The sequence below is a fragment of the Rhamphochromis sp. 'chilingali' genome (assembly GCF_963969265.1).
Source record: "Rhamphochromis sp. 'chilingali' genome assembly, chromosome: 22".
In the NCBI taxonomy this organism is placed as follows: domain Eukaryota; kingdom Metazoa; phylum Chordata; class Actinopteri; order Cichliformes; family Cichlidae; genus Rhamphochromis; species Rhamphochromis sp. 'chilingali'.
In genome coordinates, this window is record NC_137950.1 from 24536293 (window position 1) to 24556934 (window position 20642).

Sequence of the window (20642 nt, forward strand, 5' to 3'; positions counted from 1 at the left end):
GCTAAAGCTTTAATTTGATCATAATCAAAGACAAACTTGCCAATAAGTAGTCATCTTGGTCGTATTTTCAGGCAGTTATTTTAAAATTACTGACTATGCTCCAAAGCAGTTAGCCTATACGTGTACTGTCATCTTTGCTTGGACCAAGGAATTCTTGTTGTCTTAATTGACATTACATCCAGCCAGAGAGCAGCGCTTAATTCTAGTGATTTTGATCAGATGTGACCGTCGTGTCCACATATGCAGGTTTTATTTCCCGTAGAGCGCTAAAATTAAATATTTTCAAACTCCCCGCCCTGTCTAGAAACACGTGGTTAGAACTGGACACCAGCCACCGCGCAGCTGCGGATTCTGGTTTCGATGGAAACGTATCATTTGGAAAAAAAACCGCAGTGGTGGATGTATTGTACACAAAGTGGTCATTATCCGAGTACAAAGTAAGTCAAAAAAAGTGTCATATATGTAATGTTTTATATTACTGTAGTTATATTTAAGTTAAGGGAATGAAAAGTTTGAAATGTACCTTTTGAAAATGTATTTATAAAGTTTTAAAAGGTTCGCATTGCGCTTTGAAACCACGTCTTTTTTCTTTTTTTCTTTTTAATTTACCGTCTGTCTTTTGGTGATGGTGATACTTTGTGAATAAGCGCAGGCCTGAGGTAATTATTAACGTATTACTTATTAAATAAAATTATTAAACATCATTTGTAAATCCAAGTTCATTTGTAATGTTAAACTTTAGTGTGATTACAAAACAATGTTGAAAAATAACTTTGGAGTTTTGAAGTGCACACTGAGTGGAAAAATAGTCTCTTAGGGACACTTGTTCACATTTTTGGTTACACAAATGTCTAGTTAGCCAATCACAATCACGAACTGCTGAATTTCAAACTGAGCATCAGAAGGAGGACAGTGTACACAACGTTTGATGGCTTCCTCCAGCAGCACATTGGACCATGTAACAAAGCTTAAATATTTCAAACTGGTTTCTCAAACATGATAATGAGTTCACTGTACTCAGATGACCACCACAGTCGCAATATCTCAATCCAATAGATGATCTTTGGGATATGGTGGAATGGGAGATTGATGTTATGGACGTGTATCTGAAAAACCTGCACTAACTGTAATGCTATCATGCCACTGTGGATCAAAGTCTCTGAGGAAGGTTTCCAGCACCTTGTTGAATCTGTGATGGGAAGAATTAAGCAAATAAGGTGTAACAGATGAAGTGTGTAGCGTAGGTATGTTGCTCTCATAAAATAAACCTGCTTTTGATGTCCAGCTTATTTACTTGCTCTTAAAATCTAAAAATAAAAATGATTTCATTGTATAATTACTATTCAGACTCCTTCCAGACAGGCTATTTATTTACAATAAATAGCAGATAATTTGTGTCAGGTTTAACTTCTGGAAGTTTTGTGTGTAACTAGTTTCTGTAAAATTTTTAAGCAGAGAGAGTGAGTAAGGATTCATGGTATTGAACTGTTATCAGCACAGACATTATGTCATGCTATGGCCTTGTTTTCTATGATAGTAACTGAGACCTGATTGTATCTTTAAATGTTCAGACTGGCTTTTATGCTATTTCTCACTGTCTTTGTGTTGCAGGGGACAACACGTTGTGAGTAATGCTGCCCTCTTGGTGGAAACATTTACAGATTGAGAGCATGGTACAGTTTGATGTACACAACACAAAAACTCATACGGACATGCTGTATATCCTTCCTTCTCATCCACTGTATTGAATCTGTTTTATCAGAATTTTTATCAAAGGTGGAGTCAGGAGACAAAAGCAAATATTTCGGGCGTGCCGAATATTTTCACACAATTGCACTCAGTGTCAGCTGCAAGGGAAGCCCCGAAGGTAAGAACACTTTCAAAACAGGAACATCCGATATCCCTCTTGAGTAGCTCAGCTTTCCAAAAGTCTCACTCTCCAGCAACCTCTCTGTTTGCCACCTGTAGTTGGCCCCCCACAGCTTTGGGAAGTGTGCTTCATCTGAGCCAGAGAACCCTCTGAACAAAACCTCAGTGTCCCGCTGTCAAGCTTTTTCCAGCGTAACCCAGAGCATGAGTGCAGAGCTGGCAGTGACTTCAAAAATGCCCCACTGTGGAAAGCCCCCACTGCCATCCAGATGTAAGTTTTCTAGAATGCATTTTGTGCTGCAGGTTGTAGCAGGACCTGGACCGGTTTTCTAACTACCCTGTGTTTTATTTATTTATTTTATAATATTAGTTGTTATTTGATATCCAAAATGTTTTCATTCCAAACCAATAAGTTTAATTTCTTTTCCTTTCTCACCATAATATAGCACACAATGTCCCGTATCACATCAAGCACAGGTCTAAGCTTGTGAAAGATGCTGTATTAAATGGATCTACCCACAGGGAAGCGTGTAAACAAATACAAAGCCAAGACATCCTGAAGAGCAGGAACAATGTGAACCACCTTTTCAACAGAACAAGCTACGGGCAAATCGCAGAGTTTGAGCTCCCCTCCAGTGCTGAGACTCTGGACAACTTCCAGGGAGACACCATCGCTGTCCTACATCGCCACATATTGAATGTATTGTCTGGTGAATCTGAGGTGGAGGCAGATGGCGGCTTAACAGACTCCTGGCAGCACACACGTAGAGAGAGTGATTCGATCACCTTTTCGAAAACAGCACGTCAGTCAAGTTCAGTCTCTGCTGGCTGCTCTCACAGCCCGCTTAGACAGCAGTCTTTCAGGTCACAGTTAAGTATGTCAGCAGTCCTGAGTGGAGCTCCTCTTAGCAGTGTCACTCCTCTCCTAAAACAAAGAAGGTCACCTCATGTGATGCCGACACCACCTGGCAAAGTCAACACGGGCTTTTCAGCTTGTACTCAGGGGGCAAAGCAATGTCCTCCCTCCTTACTCAGCTCAGGCCTCTCTCAAAGGCAGACCTGTGTGGGCAACATGGAGGACGGCGCTTTTCAGAATGGAACCAGCAATGCCAACACACTGCGGTCTCGTAATAAAAGAAGAGGTCCATATACCTCTAAAACCTCCATTATGATGACAGCTGGTGAAGGTGAAGCGCTTCCACAGAATCAAGAGTGCCAAGGGGCTGCTGCTGCTGAAGTGCCCCCATCTTCAAAAGACTGCGATGGACAGATGTTATCCAGATTCAAACGGAGGTGAATTACTTTTACAGACACATTAGGTGATCTACAACCAAATTTTAGGTAATCTTGCAGGATGTTTCAATTGTTAATATGTCTGACTTTGGAATACACTGATTAGCCGTGACTTAACTGGAAATTTAGAGAACTTTTTCAGCTTCACCGCTAGAGAAGCTTTTAATGATTCAAAATATTTCTTGAAATCTTATATTGGACCTTGTTGGAGCCCCTTTAGTTCATCCCATGTGTAAAACAGGACATTTTAACCTCTTTGCCCCTGCTTTTGAACAGATTTTTTGGCTGCTGTTTATGGACTCAAGGTTTCAGAGCAGCATTCAGAGCAGTTTAAACTATACTGATTTAAATATTCAAAACGCTGGCCCTTGTTAAAATGCGATTCCACCATATATAACAGTATATGTATGAGAGTATGTGGAGTCAAACATAACAGGTTCCCATTTAGACATATTGTCTAATGTGATATATCATCTACCTGTAGGATGTTAGAGGAGCCATTACAGGACAATGAGGAGGAAAAAGAGAAAGACCGATGCCGGATCTGCTACAGCAGTGACGCGTCACCGAGCAACCCATTGTTGTCACCCTGCCTGTGTTCAGGAAGTCTGCTCTTCATACACTTGGACTGCCTGAAAACATGGCTCAAGGCCAAAATCCACTCAGGTTGGTAGGCAGCTAAAATTGAGAAGCTGAATTTTCTATATGAATGGTGAAATTTGCCATTTCAACATGCTATTTTTTCAGCAAAAAAAGTTCTTCCATATTATCCAATTACCTATAATATTGATTAGAACAAAATTAAATAATGTTCTCTACTGAAAGAGGAATAACAATATCAAAACTGCAGCCCTGGCAAGACCTCCTACACTGGAGCCCATTTATCATCCTACAAGAAACACATGCTTGTAATGTCTTCAGTGCAATAATCTGATTGATGTTCCTTTTTTTCCCCGCCTGACTGGACCTCTTAATTAATCTTTCTATGGTTCAGACCAGTTTTAACCAGGAAGATAATGTTGCTGTTTCCACTGTGTCTGCTGGTATAGCCCCCAAAAAAGTTGCCTGCAAAAGAAAAAGCTATACGGTAGTATTATGGTCAATATGCTTAGTCACGATGTGTGTGTATTTCCAGGGTTATCTTTCCGTGCTGTCCAAAGATGTGAAATTTGTAAGGGGAGGGTAGTCGTGGACCCAAACGTGTTTGACTTGAAGGACTGTTACATGAGAATTCGACAGGTAAACTGAGAAAAAGAATAAAAAAGAAAAAACAGGCTTTTGAAAAATTAAAACTATAATTACATGACTGCACTTTGTCCTTCCCCATCTGTTTCAGGGTGATGGCATCACTGGGCGCTCTGATGTGTCAGATATAGTGGATATCATGATCATCTCAGGAACTGTACTCTATCTATCCACATTTAACTCCCAGCCGCCCTGGGTAACTATACAATCTTAATATTTTATTTTTCACTTTCTTTAATTATTTATGTTTTTGCATAAAATGGATGTGTCATGGTCCTAATATTGTCTCTGTTTTGCTGTGCCACTTTGTGGTTCTAGCTTTTCCTAATTCCTGGTGCCTTGTCTTGTCCCACTAAGTGTTAGTTTTCACATTTTGGTGCAAGTTATTTCTCTCTGTTATGTCCTGGTTTCCTCTGATGGTTTGTGTTCTTGTGTGTTTTGGGGGGTTGTCTCCACTTGTGACCTTTTGCTACCTGGGTCATGTTTTGTAATTCACCCTTTATTTATATAATCTTCCCATCGTCTTTGGTCCTTTGTTTTCCTTCCTGTTTTTGTTTTTCATCTGCCTTTTTTAAATTTACTACACACAAGAAGATGTCAGTTTCATCCCAAAGCATAAATGTTAACACATTTGAAGATTTTGGGTTCTCTCTACAGCAACTCAGTTTTTTTTATTTCTTTCTGCAGATGCGATTGATGTTCATTCCCTGCATGTTTGCCTGCCTAATGACAAGAAGAAAGATGAGGAGGACCCGTCAAATGTTAATGGGCATTTGATCCCCAGCTCAAATCCACATTTGAGTGTTATAATAAATTGCAGTGCATCAAATTTAAGCGAGTGGATAAGTGTCAGCAGCTATAGTAAGGCTGTAACAGTATTTGAAACTAAATCAATTGTATTTCCACAGCTCTAATCTCTTTTTATTTATTTGGCTTCACAGAATGAACAGTTAACAGTTTTTCTAACACTTTGGCAACATCGCCAATCTTTAGTGATTTTTTTATTTGTTTAGGTGGCATTTTATTGCAGCACACAGATTTTTTTCTTCTCATGCCAGTCATGAGAGTGGAGTGACACTGGAGCTGATGCCAACAATGTGCACCAAAGTCGCGTGAGCAAAATCAGTGATGCTTCTCTTTGAGATTCTTGTGATGTGGCTCAGTTCTCCAACTACCTACAGTTAAACACAGTTCGATTAGATTCAGATTTAATTTAATTGAAATCAAGTAGGTTACTTAAAAAGGTTATCTGAACCTTTACAGTGACAACAATTTCTGTTGCAGGTGTAATATAAAAAAAGAAATTTTACTTTACCTGTTCCCACTTTCTGAGGATGAATGCAGCCACAGCGATGACACCAACACCCAGAAGCATGCAGTCTTCAGTCACTGGTACAAATTGTTCCCTGGTTTTCACAAATGATTGATGACATATTAAATCACACAAAATCAAAAATAGTGGATGGGTAATTTTCTATACTGACATCAGTCTGTTGTGGCATTAAAAGTCTTTCAGCTTTCAGCTTTAGTTGATTAATTACAAATATTTTTTTTCACTCCCAGCATTGTTTAAAAAAATAGATTACACAGTTTAGAAAACATAGTCTCAAAATTTCAGGTAAATAACTCAAACTTGAGAGAAAATCACTAAGTTGAACTCAATTGAAATTTTCAGAAAGTAACCTGAGATTTTGAGGTGGATGGCAAAAAATGTTGGGGTTTTGTTTATGTTTTTACTTGCAAGCAAGAGAACAAGAAGGGTTCAGATCCAGCCTGGGGCCTCTGTGTGGAGTCTGCATGTTCTCCCTGTGTCTGTGTGGGTTTTTCCAAGTACTCTGGCTTCCTCCACAGTCCAGACACATACATGGGGTTAGGTTAATGGGTATTTTTAAATTGACTGTAGGTGTGAAAGTGAGCGTGATGGTTGGCTGTTTCTCTGCGTTAGCCCTGCAACAGATTGCTGACCTGTCCAGTGTGTACTGTACCGCATCATCCTAAATTATTATGAACACTAGTTGGCCTGACAAGCTGTAGGTTTTTGAATTAAGTGAAGTGACACTGAAGTATCTGTGTGACAACCAAAAAAAGAGCTGGTCGAATTCTCTAAATACTAAAGAATGGCGCTTCAGGGCTTCCTGTATTACCTCCTTCAGCAGAGAATACACCAGACCAAGCTTTATGAAAGGAAAGAAGATAAAGCTGTCCCATAATTCACAGCAATACATCATCAGACCAAAGGATCAATATGAATGATGTAAGTAATGCAGATCATGTAAATGTTGTTTAATTGTACGTTCAACTTTGTGCCATAACCTGCTAAGTTTTGAAGAAGGTTAAAAAAAAGGAAACAGGTCTTTAAATCAAGATCATGAGCTATTTAAGGTTTATTGTAATTCAGTTTGCTAACTCAGTTATATCCTCAGTTTAATTGCTGCTGTATTGCCAACCTTTATGATTGGGATTAATTTTTTTTTAACTTCAGTCAGAGAAAGCCTTAATATAGGCAGGAATTACACTGGATCTGGAAATATGAGCTGATGGGCTGAGAAAGTAATCTCAGGGTAACAAACATTTCATTTCACTTTATAGGCCATTTATTCCTTTTTATTTAAATTTATAACTTCAGTAATGAAGTCATATTTTCACAGTTTCTCTATTATGAGCTGTATAAAACAGTATTATAAGGACAGTGAAAAGGGCAAATTATATAGGATGAATCTTTTGTAGTCAGATTTCAGCACATTGCTGTCTTAACATCAAAAACCACATTATTAAACAGCTAATGCAAGTGCAGTCAGATTCTCTGAGGTTCGTTGTGGTTCTCTTTCCCTGTGTCCTTATGAATTCTTCAGATCTTTAATGGATCTCATGACATTTCCCATCAAGGTCACAGAAAAGTGATTGGACCATCTGACCTTTGAATGTTCTCCAAAGCTGCATGTCCATTCTACCATCTATCAGAAATATTTTCTTAAAGCCAAATCTAATACCTCTGTTCCCTGGATGGGCTGACACGCTCAGTGGTTGTCATTAACAAGGTTTCATAGATGGCAGTCCTCTCCAGGCTGATAAACTGGAGAACATGGTGGCAGTAGTGATAAAGATGCTTCATAGGGACTGATGGCTCATTGTGTCCTACAAGAGTTTATGTAATCATCTCAAAGCACTGACATTAATATTTATAATATGTAATAAACTTTTCTTTGCATACATGGACCCTTACCGAGAACTTCCAGAAGTATTTCCACATAAGTCAGTGGGTTGAGGACATTTAGTCTGAATTTAAGCCCTTTCAAGACCATCAGCTCTGATTCCAGGAGAGCCTGTTTGGATACAGTGCAGTCGACTGAGCGTAGAAAGTGTACAGCAGTATTGTTGTCAATCATCTGCAAAAGGTGTGGAAGAATTATGCAAGATTATTCTATTTGCGATCTCAGGGTAACTGACATAAGTAATCATTGGCAAGGCAGAACTTGCATGACTGTGCAGAGACAGTTTGTTCGCAAGCTGAACACAGGAGAAGATGATCAGCGGGAATTTGTCCTTCAGTTTGTTATAAACAGCATCCTCATAACTTCTCGGACGATTAGAAGTTGCACCTTTAGGTGTGGGTGCGGTTATGAAATCTTCAATGTATTTGACCATGAACCTGGCAAAGATAATGATTATAATTATTATTATAAGTGACAGTATGCTAACTAAAACCAGTAATACACAGGGTGTAACCAACAGGGAAAGTTACATGTGCTGCTCAATCATACCTTTGAAGTAATTCAACAGCGTGGTAACCAACCAGTGGATCCAGTCTCAGTTCTTTAGTTATCAGTAAGATGTACTCTGAGTAACACAGGAGAGGAAGGCACAAGAGCAAAACATAAAACATTCAAAATAATTTAGAAGCAACGTCATGTGTTTATTAAAGGGACACTTAACCCCAAATTCAAATGTACCAATGTTTCCTCTGACCTGTAGTGGTGTTTAGAAATCTATACTAGTTTGATGTGAGTTCACCAGTTTAAGATATCTTAGCTGCAGAGACGTCTACCTAGTGGTTTAGCCCATAAAGTCCTCAGGAAGTTATTTACAGAGATCAGAGCTCTTTCCCCATAAACAACTATAGGACTGAAAGTCTTTTTGGAGCTGGAGAAATTGTTATGGATATTTAAATTTGCAGGTTTAGAGGAATTCTGGGTTGGCCACACTTTTTTTAATCCTACAAAGCTATGTCTATTATTATTTAAAAAAGAAAAAAAAAGAAAAGGAAAAAGGGGCAGGGATAGCTCAGTAGGTAAAGTGGTTGCCCCATGATTGGAAGGTTAGGGGTTTGAATCCACTGAACAGCTACGCTGAGGTACCCCTGAGCAAAGTACTGTCCCTACACACTGCTCCCCGGGCGCTGCACTGGTGGCTGCCCACTGCCTCACTGGGTGAATGGGTTAAATGCAGAGGAGTAATTTCCCTACGGGGACTAACACATTATTATTACTATCCTTTGTATGGTCTGTGGCTGTGTGGAGTTGCATAGAGGAACTATTTTCTTCTCAGATCTAAATCAGACGAGTAAAAGAAGCATCCAGCTGAGGGGGGAAGCATCAATGTTCACATCCTGTCACGCTGGCACCAGCATAAACCTGGCATCATGCACATTTGGGTGCCAGTTTTTGCAGATACAGTTTGAAGATGTGGAAAATAGTTCTAGCTTTAATCCACATTCCAGCCCTTGCATAAGTTCATTAGATCTGGATAGATAACAAAAGAATAAGGTTATGGATAGAAGTGTCCAAAATGAGTTTAGGATGGGTGGGGTCCTTATTCTTAGAAATAGAATAAGAAATAGAATAAGTAAGGGAATAGTTTGAAGGTCATTTTACTTCATAGGCCACATAGAGCCCAATTTGATTTCACGTGGGCTGGACCACTACAAGTTACATAACCCGTGAGATAAATAAACCTTAAAAAAATCTCCAAATGTTTCCATTTCCTTTAGTCTTAAAATTATGGACAGTTCATTCACACAACAAGCTAAGCTTTCTTAAGAAAAAAAAGTACAATTTCCACATTCATTACATGTACATGTAAAGGTATTTGAGGTATTATGACTCAAACATGACAAGTTTTAGAAATAAACTGCCCATTTTTTGTATCTCTGTTTCAAACCTTGCATTTCATCATTTTAAAAATATAATTTGGAAGTTATTATTAACTTCTCTGCATCCTCTGTGTATTATGTATTTGTGTTTTATGCTATTAAGCCATCCCACCTTCTGTTTTAATTTAACATTCCCTTTTCTTGTACTCTGTGATTTAATTCAGCTGTGTCTTTCTCCCCAGCTGTCTCTACCTTTCCAAATTGCCTGCCTGTGTATATACAGTCAGAGTGTCTGCTCACATTTCTCTACCTGCTTTCCAGCCTTAGTGTGTTTTTAGATTTAAGGTTTTAGCAGGTTAGTTTTCAGTTTTCCTTTTGAACTGCATCTTTTGAATTTAAAGCAACTCAATAAATGGCTTGCTTTAAGTTTCCCTTTGCCTCCTTGAGACTTTACATTTAGGCCCTCATCTCTGCAACATTTGACAATAACAGGTGAAACCAACACTGATAAGCACTCCTCACAAGGCTGTTCCCATAAATCTAGCCATATAAACGGTATTTTAGCTGATTTGTGGGCTACAAGGAAGCATATGGATTCATTAAAAGTTATTATCACTGTTTTCCATTGCTCCTCCTCATCCTCTCTCACAGGATTTGTCTGCGGAGATGCTCCTAGCTGGTAAACTCAGCTGCCTCAAGGAGTTTATATTGTGAATCGACCTCCATAATGACAGGGTTCACAGATCCAGATGTATGAAAGACTTCAGAGTGATTACAGGGTGCAATGAGGCTTAGTGGGCCATTCAGAGGTAGTCCTATACAGCTTAGTCACTACCTGCTGACAAAAGACAGACTTCACCCCAAAGGCTTGAAATACACAAAAGACACTCTGCTGTAAGTCTGGTGTGTACACAGTAGTGGTTTATAGTAGGTTATCTACCATGGATGATATGCTGCAGTTTTACTTTAAGTCTGCATTATTTTCATCTGGACTATTTTTTAACATTATTTTATCTGAACAAGGTCACTACAGTTAAGTAAAACTAAATGAACAGCTATAGGAGTAAAAACATGTTAAAAACCTGATTTAGTTTAATTAATAAATTAATTTATTTTTCATAACCAAAGATGTTTTACTTAGAATACTAAATAAAAGTAATCCAAACATACATAATGATTTTAGTTTAGTTTTTGACAGTTTGGACAAGTTTGTCATTGAAGCCAGCCTCAGTTTGCTTTAGCACTTGTTTATTGGGCATTTACAAGACTATAAAAAGACAGTTGGCCTCACAAAGTGTTGTGTTTGTATTGTGGCTCTTTACAACACATCTGTCTAGCAGAGAGCCAGCTGTTCTCTCTTATGCTAGCAGTATATTTCATGGTATAATACTTCTGCTGTGCCTTTTCTTTTAAATGACTTTAGTAAGCATTTTTTTTCTGTTTTATTTTGCTTCATTGCAGGGGTGTCCAACTCCAGGCCTTATGTGCCGGTGTCTTGGAGGTTTTAGATGTGTCCTTGATCCAACACAGCTGATTTAAACGACTAAATTACCTCCTCAACATGTCTTGAAGTTCTCCAGAGACCTGGTAATGAACTAATCATTTGATTCAGGTGTGTTGACCCAGGGTGAGATCTAAAACCTGCAGCACACTGGCACTTGAGGCCTGGAGTTTGAAACCCCTGCTTTATTGAATTTACTGAACTTTTTTTAAAACTTTTTTTTCCCAGCTTCAAAAATAGCATTTAATTAAAATGTTCTTTCTTGTCACATTATTTCAATGTATTAAGATTTTAACTTAATTTGATTTTTAACATTTGAGTTGTTTGAGTTATTTTCTTTATTTATTATAATTATCATATTTTATTATTTCTTATTGAACTCACTTGTTCTGGCTTATTATGTTTTATTTTGTTATATGATTTCACTTAAGTTATTTTATAGGGTATGTAATGACCTGGTGGTTTTTAATCACTGAAAATTCTCAAATTTGGGATATATGAAGTACATAGCATACTTCATATACCCCAAATTTGTGTACTATATCCTCTCAAAGCAGATCTGATAATGTCAGATTCTGAACTTCCCCCACCATTACAAAACAACAACAACAACAAGAAAAACGACTTACAAATAAAATAACAAAAACTAAAGTAATGAAAAAGGAAAGGAGAAAACGACATACAAAAAATATAAAAGAACAATATGTGAGGCATGTTAAGAAACAAAACAAACAAATAAAACTCTATAATAGTGAGCATTTAAAAAATCTACAAAAAACGGCAAACACAAAACAACCACATCTAAAAGTAAAAAAATAAAAATAAAAACTCAGACATCTGGAGGAAGGTTTAAAAAAATCCAAATAAAAACAAAGAAATACATAATAATAAAACAAGTTCTACTTGGCTCATTGATCAATTTCAGTTAGCAATAACGGAAAGAAAAACGGTTATTCACGTGATTCCAGCTGAAAATCTTGCGATATTTTTTTTTAAATTACCGTTACGAATAAAAGACAAACAAATGTTTTCTACAAAATAATAAAACGGAGCAATACTCACCAATGACTCTCTTATTTTTGAAATTCCCGCAATATTTCGTTGAACTCGGGAGGTTATCTTTGTTTCTTTTGTCCAGATTTACAAGAAAATCAGTCAGTAGGTCAAAAGAGGCCTTCCCGAATTTTACACCTGCTGCGTTACTTTTACTTGGAGAAAAAAATAATCTTTTCGCCATTTTACCTTCAGTAACTTACTCTGAGCACGACAGACAGCTACATTTATGTGACAGACTACTCTTAAGTTTATTTACTTTTTCAAAACTAGACACCCATAAATAAATAACCTGCGTCTTATATTTTCCAAAAGATGGCGCTATTCCCGCATGTTTCCCCCGTAGGACCGTCTTCTAACAGGAACCAAAAACTACCTCTGCGACTCATTTGTAAGTTGCACACGTTGTTTTCTTGGCGGTTCCTCTCAGCGCAGATCTGATAACACCCGGATAGGACACACGCAGCGCGCTTTGACAGAGCAGAGTGTTTAGAACGCAGCGGCGCGTGTAACAATCGTGAAAGCGCCGTGCTAACCTCACGAAGTGCAGATATGGCCGACAAAACGCCGCCTCAGAAATCCAACGCTCCATACGCAGCCAGGATAGACCCAACCAAAGAGGGTCTTTCTCAAGATCAAATGCATTTTATCAGACAGGTGGAACTGGAACAGTGGAAGAGGAGAACGTCGAAGCTGCGGACACGAAACGTGGTGACGGGACTCGCTATCGGTGCGCTCGTGTTGGGAATTTGTATCCTTGTCAAACGTCAACGCAAGGAACTATGTAACGTTAGCGTAGCATGCTAACGTTAAGCTGTGTCCTCTGTTCAGGAGTTAGGTTAAGCTCGTTTACCAAGTATTAAGACAGACGCAAATGTATCGGCTTACTTAAGTTAGAGTAATAGCTGTCAGTTTCATTGAATGCTAACGTGACAGCTAGCTCAGGTAGGTGTAAAACGATTTAAGTGTACTGCCAAAGGTAAACATCAGTGTTGTTGCGTTTAAAAGAGAACTCATTAAGAGTTTCAGGGTTGGTAATTTAACCAACACTGAAACTGGCAGCGAAAACTGGCCTCCGGAGCACCTCGTTTGAAGGAATTTATTATTCTGTTGATCAATGAAATCCATTAACTGAAAGCAATGATATTTCCTCTTGTGTTTTGGGATAAACGTGTTTCCTGAACGCATCACTGGCATTTTGAATGACAGATGTCGAAATCTGAAAATTTCATCCACTCTTATGGCAGTTAAGCGCGTCAGTAGCAGCCAGGTGCTGCTAATCAAATGCACTTGATAAGTTTGCAAAGTTGCTTCTGAACAAACCATATGACTTCTTGAACAATGTCCCTTGGACAGACGAGACCAACGTGGATTGACCGTAATGCACAGCATATGAGTACAAACACCTTGCTGTCAAGCACAGTGGAGGTGTGATGATTTGGACTTGTTTTGCAACCATAGGATCCGGGCACCTTGCAATCATTGAGTTTATCATGAACTCCCCTGTATAAGTATTCTAGTGTCAAATCTGAGGCCATCTGTCCCAACAGGTAATTCTTCTTCAGAATTGGGTCATCCAATAGGACAATGAAGTTATCTTACTTAATCATGGGATGTACTTAGTTTTTTCGGTAAATTTGTTTTGTTTTCATTCTTTCAAATATTTCTCTTAACCACTTGCTTCCAAATTAGATGGCTACACATTTTACTCAGTCTCCCAGGAGCGGATCATGGATGAGATCGATGAGGAGGCCAAGCGTGTGAGAATGCAGGGACCAAAAACCGGTGCCAACTGAGATTTAAGCGTCATCTGCTTGTTGTTGGACTTTGTTTCTGTCCTGCACTTAACGAGGAGGAGGACTCATGATGCCACTGATCATATTCCATGGCTGCTGTGTTCTTTTTTGTAATGTTGAGACAGCTGGACTTGGTCTTGATTTGAAGGCAATTGTATGGCTGACTTAACTAAGTGTGGTGTAGTTTTGAAGAAGTTACCTGTCAGTGGTAAGGACCAATCTGCTGACTTGATCATGACCTTAGAAGCTACACTGTAGCACAATCGGCACCCTTTACCTGATGTTTCCAGCAATGATTAAAATAAAGGGAATATGAAAAAATATCAGTCAGCTAATGACTTAAAAATCTACAGTGGCCTTCAACAATAGAGAATGCTAGTGAAACTGCAAAAATAACATTATTTATGCTAATAAAGTTTTGATTTATGAAATAAAAGCCTCATGTATTAGATTGCTTAACAGCTATGTCTCTGTATTACCATTTATTTAAGAACGAGACAGAAAGCAGTAAACATGACACAAGACACCGTAATACTTAGAATTGCATTTATTTTCATCAAAATTTAATATATGGAGTTGGATCTAGCCACCAAATCTCAAGAGCAAAATAAGACATTGTTAGGGAAAGGCACAGATTCAGCATGGCAGGACAGCAGCTTCAGGAAGCAATACAATTATATATTTACATTCAAATAAATCTGGACTAGAAACTTTATTTCCTTTAATATATTAAGATTTGGGAGTTTAGGTGCCAAGAAATTCAGTGTGTGATGGGAATATTTTAAGGCAACAGCTACAGATTCACAGCTTTGACTGATTCCTCTACACCCCACAAAAATAGACATTGTTTAAAACCATGGGTGGGTAGATCATCACGTCTGTGATCAAACATGAAACGGGAGATTATCATCTATGGGGGGAAAAATGACAGGAAAACTCGTTAGCTCTCGCTTGAGTGAATAGTTTTACACACAACTGTGTTAAATGACTGAGAACTACAAGTGGACTTAAAGTGCACAATGTGCTTGATCTCTGGAATAAGCAACAATCAGACTTTTGTTTGAGAAAGGATTAAGATAGATGAAGTATTTAATTTGCTCCTAAATTGTAAACATGATCTATAAATGAATTCCGTTATATACACATGTACAGTTAACAGGAATTCAGTAGTATAAAGTCTAGGTGGATTTTCTCACCATCCTTTCCCCCCTTTTTTAAAACCAGCTACCAGATTTTGAAAGTGATGCGTAACATTTTTACACTTGTGCACCATTTAACTGAACTTCTGCCCATGTGTTTAAAACTAAATTTGCCTTTTGCTGAAGAATCGTACAACATTTCTCACCTGTTGGGACACGATATCTTACTACACAGCTGTCCAATGGAGAAAAAAAAAAAAAAATCACCTTCACTACATCTGAAAATTGCGGTCAAACGTCTTCAAGCTGAGTCTAGAGAAAACATAGGTGTCCAAATCACTAAAGGAAGCCAGATAAAGACTACAACAAATAACTGAATGAAGCCCCTGGAAGGCATTGATCACAGTTCTAGCAGAAAAAAAAAAAAAAAAAAAAAGTATGTTCACTGTGCAGCTGCTGAGACATCTTTACCAAACTACAGCGAGTGAGGTGTGTAATAGCTGTCAGTGTGTGTGTGTGTGTGTGTGTGTGTGTCAGTCTCACTGTTCACATTTCTGTGCTCCAGACTAGGTTAACAGCAGCGAGTCAGACAAGCAGGAAAACAGCAACTGTTGTCGTTCTGCGTCAAAATCGTGGTAAAGTGCTGCAACTCGGCAGCTGCGGCACGGCATACCGCCGCTTGACTGCGTTCAGGCAAAAAGATAAAAATAATGTCGTGATGTGACACTGTGCAGAGCACTGCGGCAGCCTGGAATGAAGGTGGTTACGTCCGAACCGTTGGGATCTGACAGTTTATTTACAAAGAGCAGACACGAACGTGTCACTTGGCTGCTATTCTGTGCTTCAGCTGCAACAAGTTCACCAGGTCGAGATAATGGGCTGAAATCTGGAGGTTACACTTCCTGTGTAAATCCAGCTCCACTGGTGATGAGTTTCTATACATTTGAGGTAAGTGGCCATGGGCGGACAGGGAGCAGTTTGCAGATAGGTGTGCCAGGGTTAAAGCGATCCTCCTACAGGACAGGTTTGACCACTGCAGTCACACTTCAGATGAGGTAGTCCAGATAATGGCGTGCTTGGCTTGGAGTTTGTTACTAGAAAAGTGAAATATAAGAATACGATTTAGAACAATGCTTTTTTTGTTGTGTATGGAGGACAATGGTTAAAGGGTGTCTACAGAGTATAAACCTCTCCTGACATTTTGGCCTCCTCTACACATTCAGGTCAGAAAATGTAACTCAATCTGTTGGACCAAGTCTTTGAGTCTGTTTTTATAGGCGTTGAAACAGTTAGCAGTAACAGTTGGATGATAAAACACATTAGCTGACTTAATGGATGTAACAGTTTAAGCTAAACACTGCATATAAAAGATGCATGTGGCAATTGTGACATCACCCATTAGTAATTGAAGCCTCAAGCTAAGTGTTTTTGCAGTCATGACCTATTAGCAAGTGAAGGCTCCGTTTGGAAGCTGGCTTTCAAAACCATCTGAGAAACCGATGGACGCTGCACACTGGTAGGCTAACGACTAATGGATGTAACTCAGGTTTATCCTCTATTCTGACTCTGGGTGGTATTATAATTTACAAAATGAACATCATATTGTACTGAATAAGACACAAAACTTGTAATTGAGTGTTTCATGATGTCAGACATCAAGGGAAGGCAACTGGAGGAGTTGCCCCCTGCTGGCCATTAAAAATAATGCAAGTTTAAGGCTCTTCAGTATTGGCCTTACTTTCCAGACCCAGAAGCTTTGGCCATCTTTTGCATACAGACTATATTTTAGATCCAGGGATTTAATGGAAAGATGCTTTTTTAAGTTTAGTGACAAATATGAGGCCAATGAGTCAAGACAACGAGAATAACGATTACTCTTGGTGGTTCAGGCTTTATTGGTTTAGACTTGGGACAATCTAAATTGGATCAACAATAATATTTTTGCTGTCTTGTTTTCACATTAACAAACAACTGGAGGACCATGTTTACATTTCAGCTCACTCTCATGTTGAGGAGACATCAGAGGAAAAACATTTTTTATGTGAATCTCAATTGGAAGTTTTTTCTTAATTTGAATTTAATGGCGTTTTAAAAACGGCATTAAAATAAAGGCATGAATTCGTTTTTATGGCTACACCTGTGTGTTTATGTTAATTAATGTGCAAACAATCGCTAAATTTAACTTGTTTATACCTGCACCTTGTTTCATTTGTCATATAATCAAAAGCTTGTTAAGGAAGTGCTGACTCACCATTCTACTTAGGTCTGTGGCAAAAGTGACGCCTTTAAAAGGTTTGTCCTGCGAGCCACTGCTGCTGCCTCCAAGAGAGTTTCTCCTAATGATACCTTGGAAAGCAGTACATGACTTATAAAACTCATTCAGACTCGAAGCTGTTGCATATTTACATGATAATAAATAAAGAAGGGAATATTCTTTGTTACCTTGAAGCGGTAACATCTCCAGTCGCTGAAGGCTGTTCCTGCGAGACGAAGGAAAACCGTTTCCTTTGGAGAGGCGGCGCTGTCGGCTGGACAACATAGCAGCAGGAGAGACGATGCCCGGAGGGGGGACCTTTCCCATCTTCTTATATAGTTCTTCAATTTCTCTTTTCTGGGCAGCCTGCAGGGCCAGAACTTCTGCCAGATGTCTGATAAAGGACAAAAAGAAGCACATTTAAAGACTCACTCAATCAGAGTTTTAATTTAGGTCTTTGATTAAGTTATGTACTGAATTTGAACATGACTTTGGGAGAGTGGGGGGTTTATCTAAACACAATCTGTTTACAGTAAAGACAATAAGTCTGTTCTCTTGTCTGGCAAATCTCGACATTTCCTCGTTATTCTTTATATCAAAACGGATGCAATTTTTTTTTTCAGTGCTCTCAAACGAATGCCAGATATGAACGCTCATAATGTAGCTCGTCTAAGCAAACAGTTTAAAATGTTCCTGAAAAAGCTTTTTTGTTATACGTTACTTTAACTATCTTAAGTGGTATCACTTACTTCTCTCTGAGCTCCTGAAGCTCTTCCAGCATGTCCTCATCTTCACTGTCTGAGTCATCACTGCTTAGGTAGGGAGCACTGCGGTTATAAGTCATCATCCATAAATTGTGAAGGGCATTGGTGTACTGTGGACTGTCCGCTGCTCCGTCCCACAGCCTCCCCTCTGTATCAGCAGCCGTCACAGAGAGCCCGCTGTCTGCAGACGTTCCCAACAGGCTCAGGCTGTATGCCCTTCGACGGCTTCTCCTCCTCCCCCTTGGCTGTTCCCCGATAACCTCTTCCTCATCTTCATCTTCATCTTCCTCTTCCTGCTGCTGCTGCTCCTGGCTCACTGCCCATCCAGCCTGCCCGTCAGCCTCCTGTTGGACTCCCGAAGAACCTTTGCGGGGTTGTGGGTGAGGAGGGGTCATTGTGAAGGAGGTGGCCAGGCTCGCCTCAGACTCACCCTGCTCCTCTGTGCTGCTCTCCGACTGGCTGCTGCCGTTCTCTGCGGGCTTGGGGGCTGCAGGTGCAGGCGCATCAGGCAAAGGGATGTCCATGCTGGGCGTCACCTGGAATCGTCCAACAGTCACTGATGCAGACTGAACTTCTGCAGTGTAGAGGAAGAAAATGCGTACATGTAAAGGCTGTCAATCACAGCTAATCATAGACTAAACAGCAGCAACTGTTCTGTAATCATTCCTAATCACATGGGTTTGATTAAAAGCTTGTCACATATTTCTTGAGACAATAACAGGTCTAAAGGTGTATTAGGCTTTTTCAGCATGCGTTATTTCTAAGCATTAAAGTGAATTCCCTCTAAAGAGTCTGAAATTATAGCAGTGACAGCTGATATGATGATATATAGCTATGATGGATAGTCACAATCAAACACAACCCAGGACTCATTTAAAAGTCAGCTAATTTGTTTACCCGGCATTTCCCAAACATGTTTTATGACAGATAAGCTTTTTTACACTGTACAGTTTAACACTTTACATTTTTGTACTGCTCATGCCACTTGTTTTAATGTGTTTAACTTTAAGGAAAAGGGTCATTTTTGCATTGTTCTACTAAATTTATATTCCTTTATTTCCCATCTTCTTTTATTCTCTTTTTTTAATGTTTGTAATTTGTTAGAGTGTGTTCTCCAGTGTGCTTTGTGACTCCTGAATGCTAACAGCACTGTTTAAACCAGCATTGTTTGCTTACATGGTCTCCTTACACACTTTTACTCTGCTTGCATGTTTGAATAGAGGCCTCGCCACATTAAGGGATGTTTAAAACCAGCTAGCTTTAAATGTAGGCTCTCCAACATGGAAGTCTGCGCCAGTGGAGCATGAGGTAGAGTTGTGTATTAATCGGAAGGTCGGTAGATCGGTTCCCGGCTACTCCCGGGATATAAGGAGAAAATGCTACACACTTAAAGATATCAGTTTGAGTGTGATTGTTTCATTTTATACATGCTTTTGGAAAGGTAAAAATTATTTTAAAGGGTAATAAAAAACAAAAAACAAAAGAAAAAAAAAGAATGAACCGAACAGATGCGTAAAAACTCATGGACGTTATCTTAGCACATCCATCTGGCAGTGGGATAAATCACTGCAGATGCTAACTGGAAGTTCCCGTTTCTGTCAGAGAGAGGCAAGCTTGCTATTCTACTTCTACCCGACTACTTAATTAAGAGACCCTTCAACAACCACAAGTGACTCCGCAGGGATTTACAATCGTCATGGATTGGTGGGTGTAGAGGACGAGATGGAATGTAGCCCAAGTGTGACTGCATGTGCTCACATCTGGAGGCAATTTAGGGTTTTAAAAGGCCTGCAGTGCTTCGATTTGCCCACTGAGTGTCCTCCTTACAGTAAATGCAGAACGAGTCTGGGTCTGTGCCCACTAAAACAGAGGGACTCTGTTGAATATGGGCTTCTGAGGAGGGTATAAATACTGTCAGGTGTGGACATGGGAGGAGAGCCTTTAATGGGCACAGCTGCTCGCTGATTGGCCTTTGTCAGTGGGCCGGGCCGCAATAACACCTACGTTTGTGTTCATATTGAATGGAACATTAAATCCAGACTTGCGCTTACGCAATAGCTCTGAGGCACCAGTAATAAGTGATAATGTCAGCAGAGACAGAAGGAACTAGGATTGCAGAAGGAAAAAACTCAAAAAGCAAATGGTCCATCACGTATTTTGAGCCATTACAACAAAATGGATGGCTAAAGGTGCATGTGCGTGTTTGGGACGCACACATAAATATCATACAATAGGCTATTTTCTAGCACTCTGAGCCTCTGGCTAGTAACATTCATCATGTTAGAGCAGTGCCTGCTTGGGGAGTTTTGCTGCAATTCACACATGTACAATAAACATGTCACAAGCAGGAAATCATAAAGTCAGTGTTTGAAAAGAAGAAAAATTCCAAGGATACACTCTCTGGATAAGTGCTTATCTAAGCATAGCTCTGCAGAAAAAGCAGACTTTGTATTGCAGTTTTCTCCAAAACTGCTCATCCATAAATGTGAGTGATTAAACACTCAAACACTCAAAGACAAAAAATATAAAAATATTAATAAAAGCATGTTGAGATTTAGAGTACTACTTAGAGTATTAGAGTAGTACTTAGGAAATCTTGTGAGAACTTTCTGATAGGAAAGGTAGGAGTTGGTTTTATG

The 20642-nt window shown here is 39.2% G+C and overlaps 4 protein-coding genes across 6 annotated transcripts in view; 2 read left to right on the plus strand and 2 right to left on the minus strand.

Annotated features, from left to right (window-relative positions):
- The first annotated feature begins 288 nt into the window (after nt 1-288).
- LOC308390305 (uncharacterized protein) lies at nt 289-5232 on the plus strand. Its single transcript, XM_080872122.1, has 9 exons — nt 289-437; nt 1612-1673; nt 1763-1867; nt 1969-2140; nt 2316-3162; nt 3647-3828; nt 4298-4401; nt 4499-4603; nt 5095-5232. Exons 2-9 carry the CDS (start codon nt 1632-1634, stop codon nt 5182-5184), a joined length of 1647 nt encoding a protein of 548 aa, XP_080728248.1. The 5' UTR covers nt 289-437; nt 1612-1631; the 3' UTR covers nt 5185-5232.
- A 196-nt stretch (nt 5233-5428) lies between these two features.
- Nucleotides 5429-12320, minus strand: cntd1 (cyclin N-terminal domain containing 1). Its single transcript, XM_080872126.1, has 7 exons — nt 12060-12320; nt 8169-8244; nt 7885-8056; nt 7631-7793; nt 7398-7542; nt 5723-5813; nt 5429-5582 (listed from the first exon to the last, which is right to left on the minus strand). Exons 1-7 carry the CDS (start codon nt 12232-12234, stop codon nt 5466-5468), a joined length of 939 nt encoding a protein of 312 aa, XP_080728252.1. The 5' UTR covers nt 12235-12320; the 3' UTR covers nt 5429-5465.
- Nucleotides 12321-12469: 149 nt separating this feature from the next.
- Nucleotides 12470-14295, plus strand: coa3a (cytochrome C oxidase assembly factor 3a). The gene is made up of 2 exons (XM_080872125.1): nt 12470-12801; nt 13743-14295. Exons 1-2 carry the CDS (start codon nt 12603-12605, stop codon nt 13844-13846), a joined length of 303 nt encoding a protein of 100 aa, XP_080728251.1. The 5' UTR covers nt 12470-12602; the 3' UTR covers nt 13847-14295.
- A 92-nt stretch (nt 14296-14387) lies between these two features.
- wnk4a (WNK lysine deficient protein kinase 4a) overlaps nt 14388-20642 on the minus strand; it is a 54778-nt gene continuing 48523 nt past the window's right edge. For all 3 annotated transcript variants that reach the window (XM_080872676.1, XM_080872675.1, XM_080872677.1), the window contains 4 exons: nt 17989-18577; nt 17428-17633; nt 17237-17331; nt 14388-16079 (listed from right to left, as the gene is read on the minus strand). In XM_080872676.1, coding sequence (XP_080728802.1) covers nt 16077-16079; nt 17237-17331; nt 17428-17633; nt 17989-18577 — 893 coding nt within the window. In that variant the 3' untranslated portion in view covers nt 14388-16076. The remainder of the gene's footprint in view (nt 16080-17236; nt 17332-17427; nt 17634-17988; nt 18578-20642) is intronic.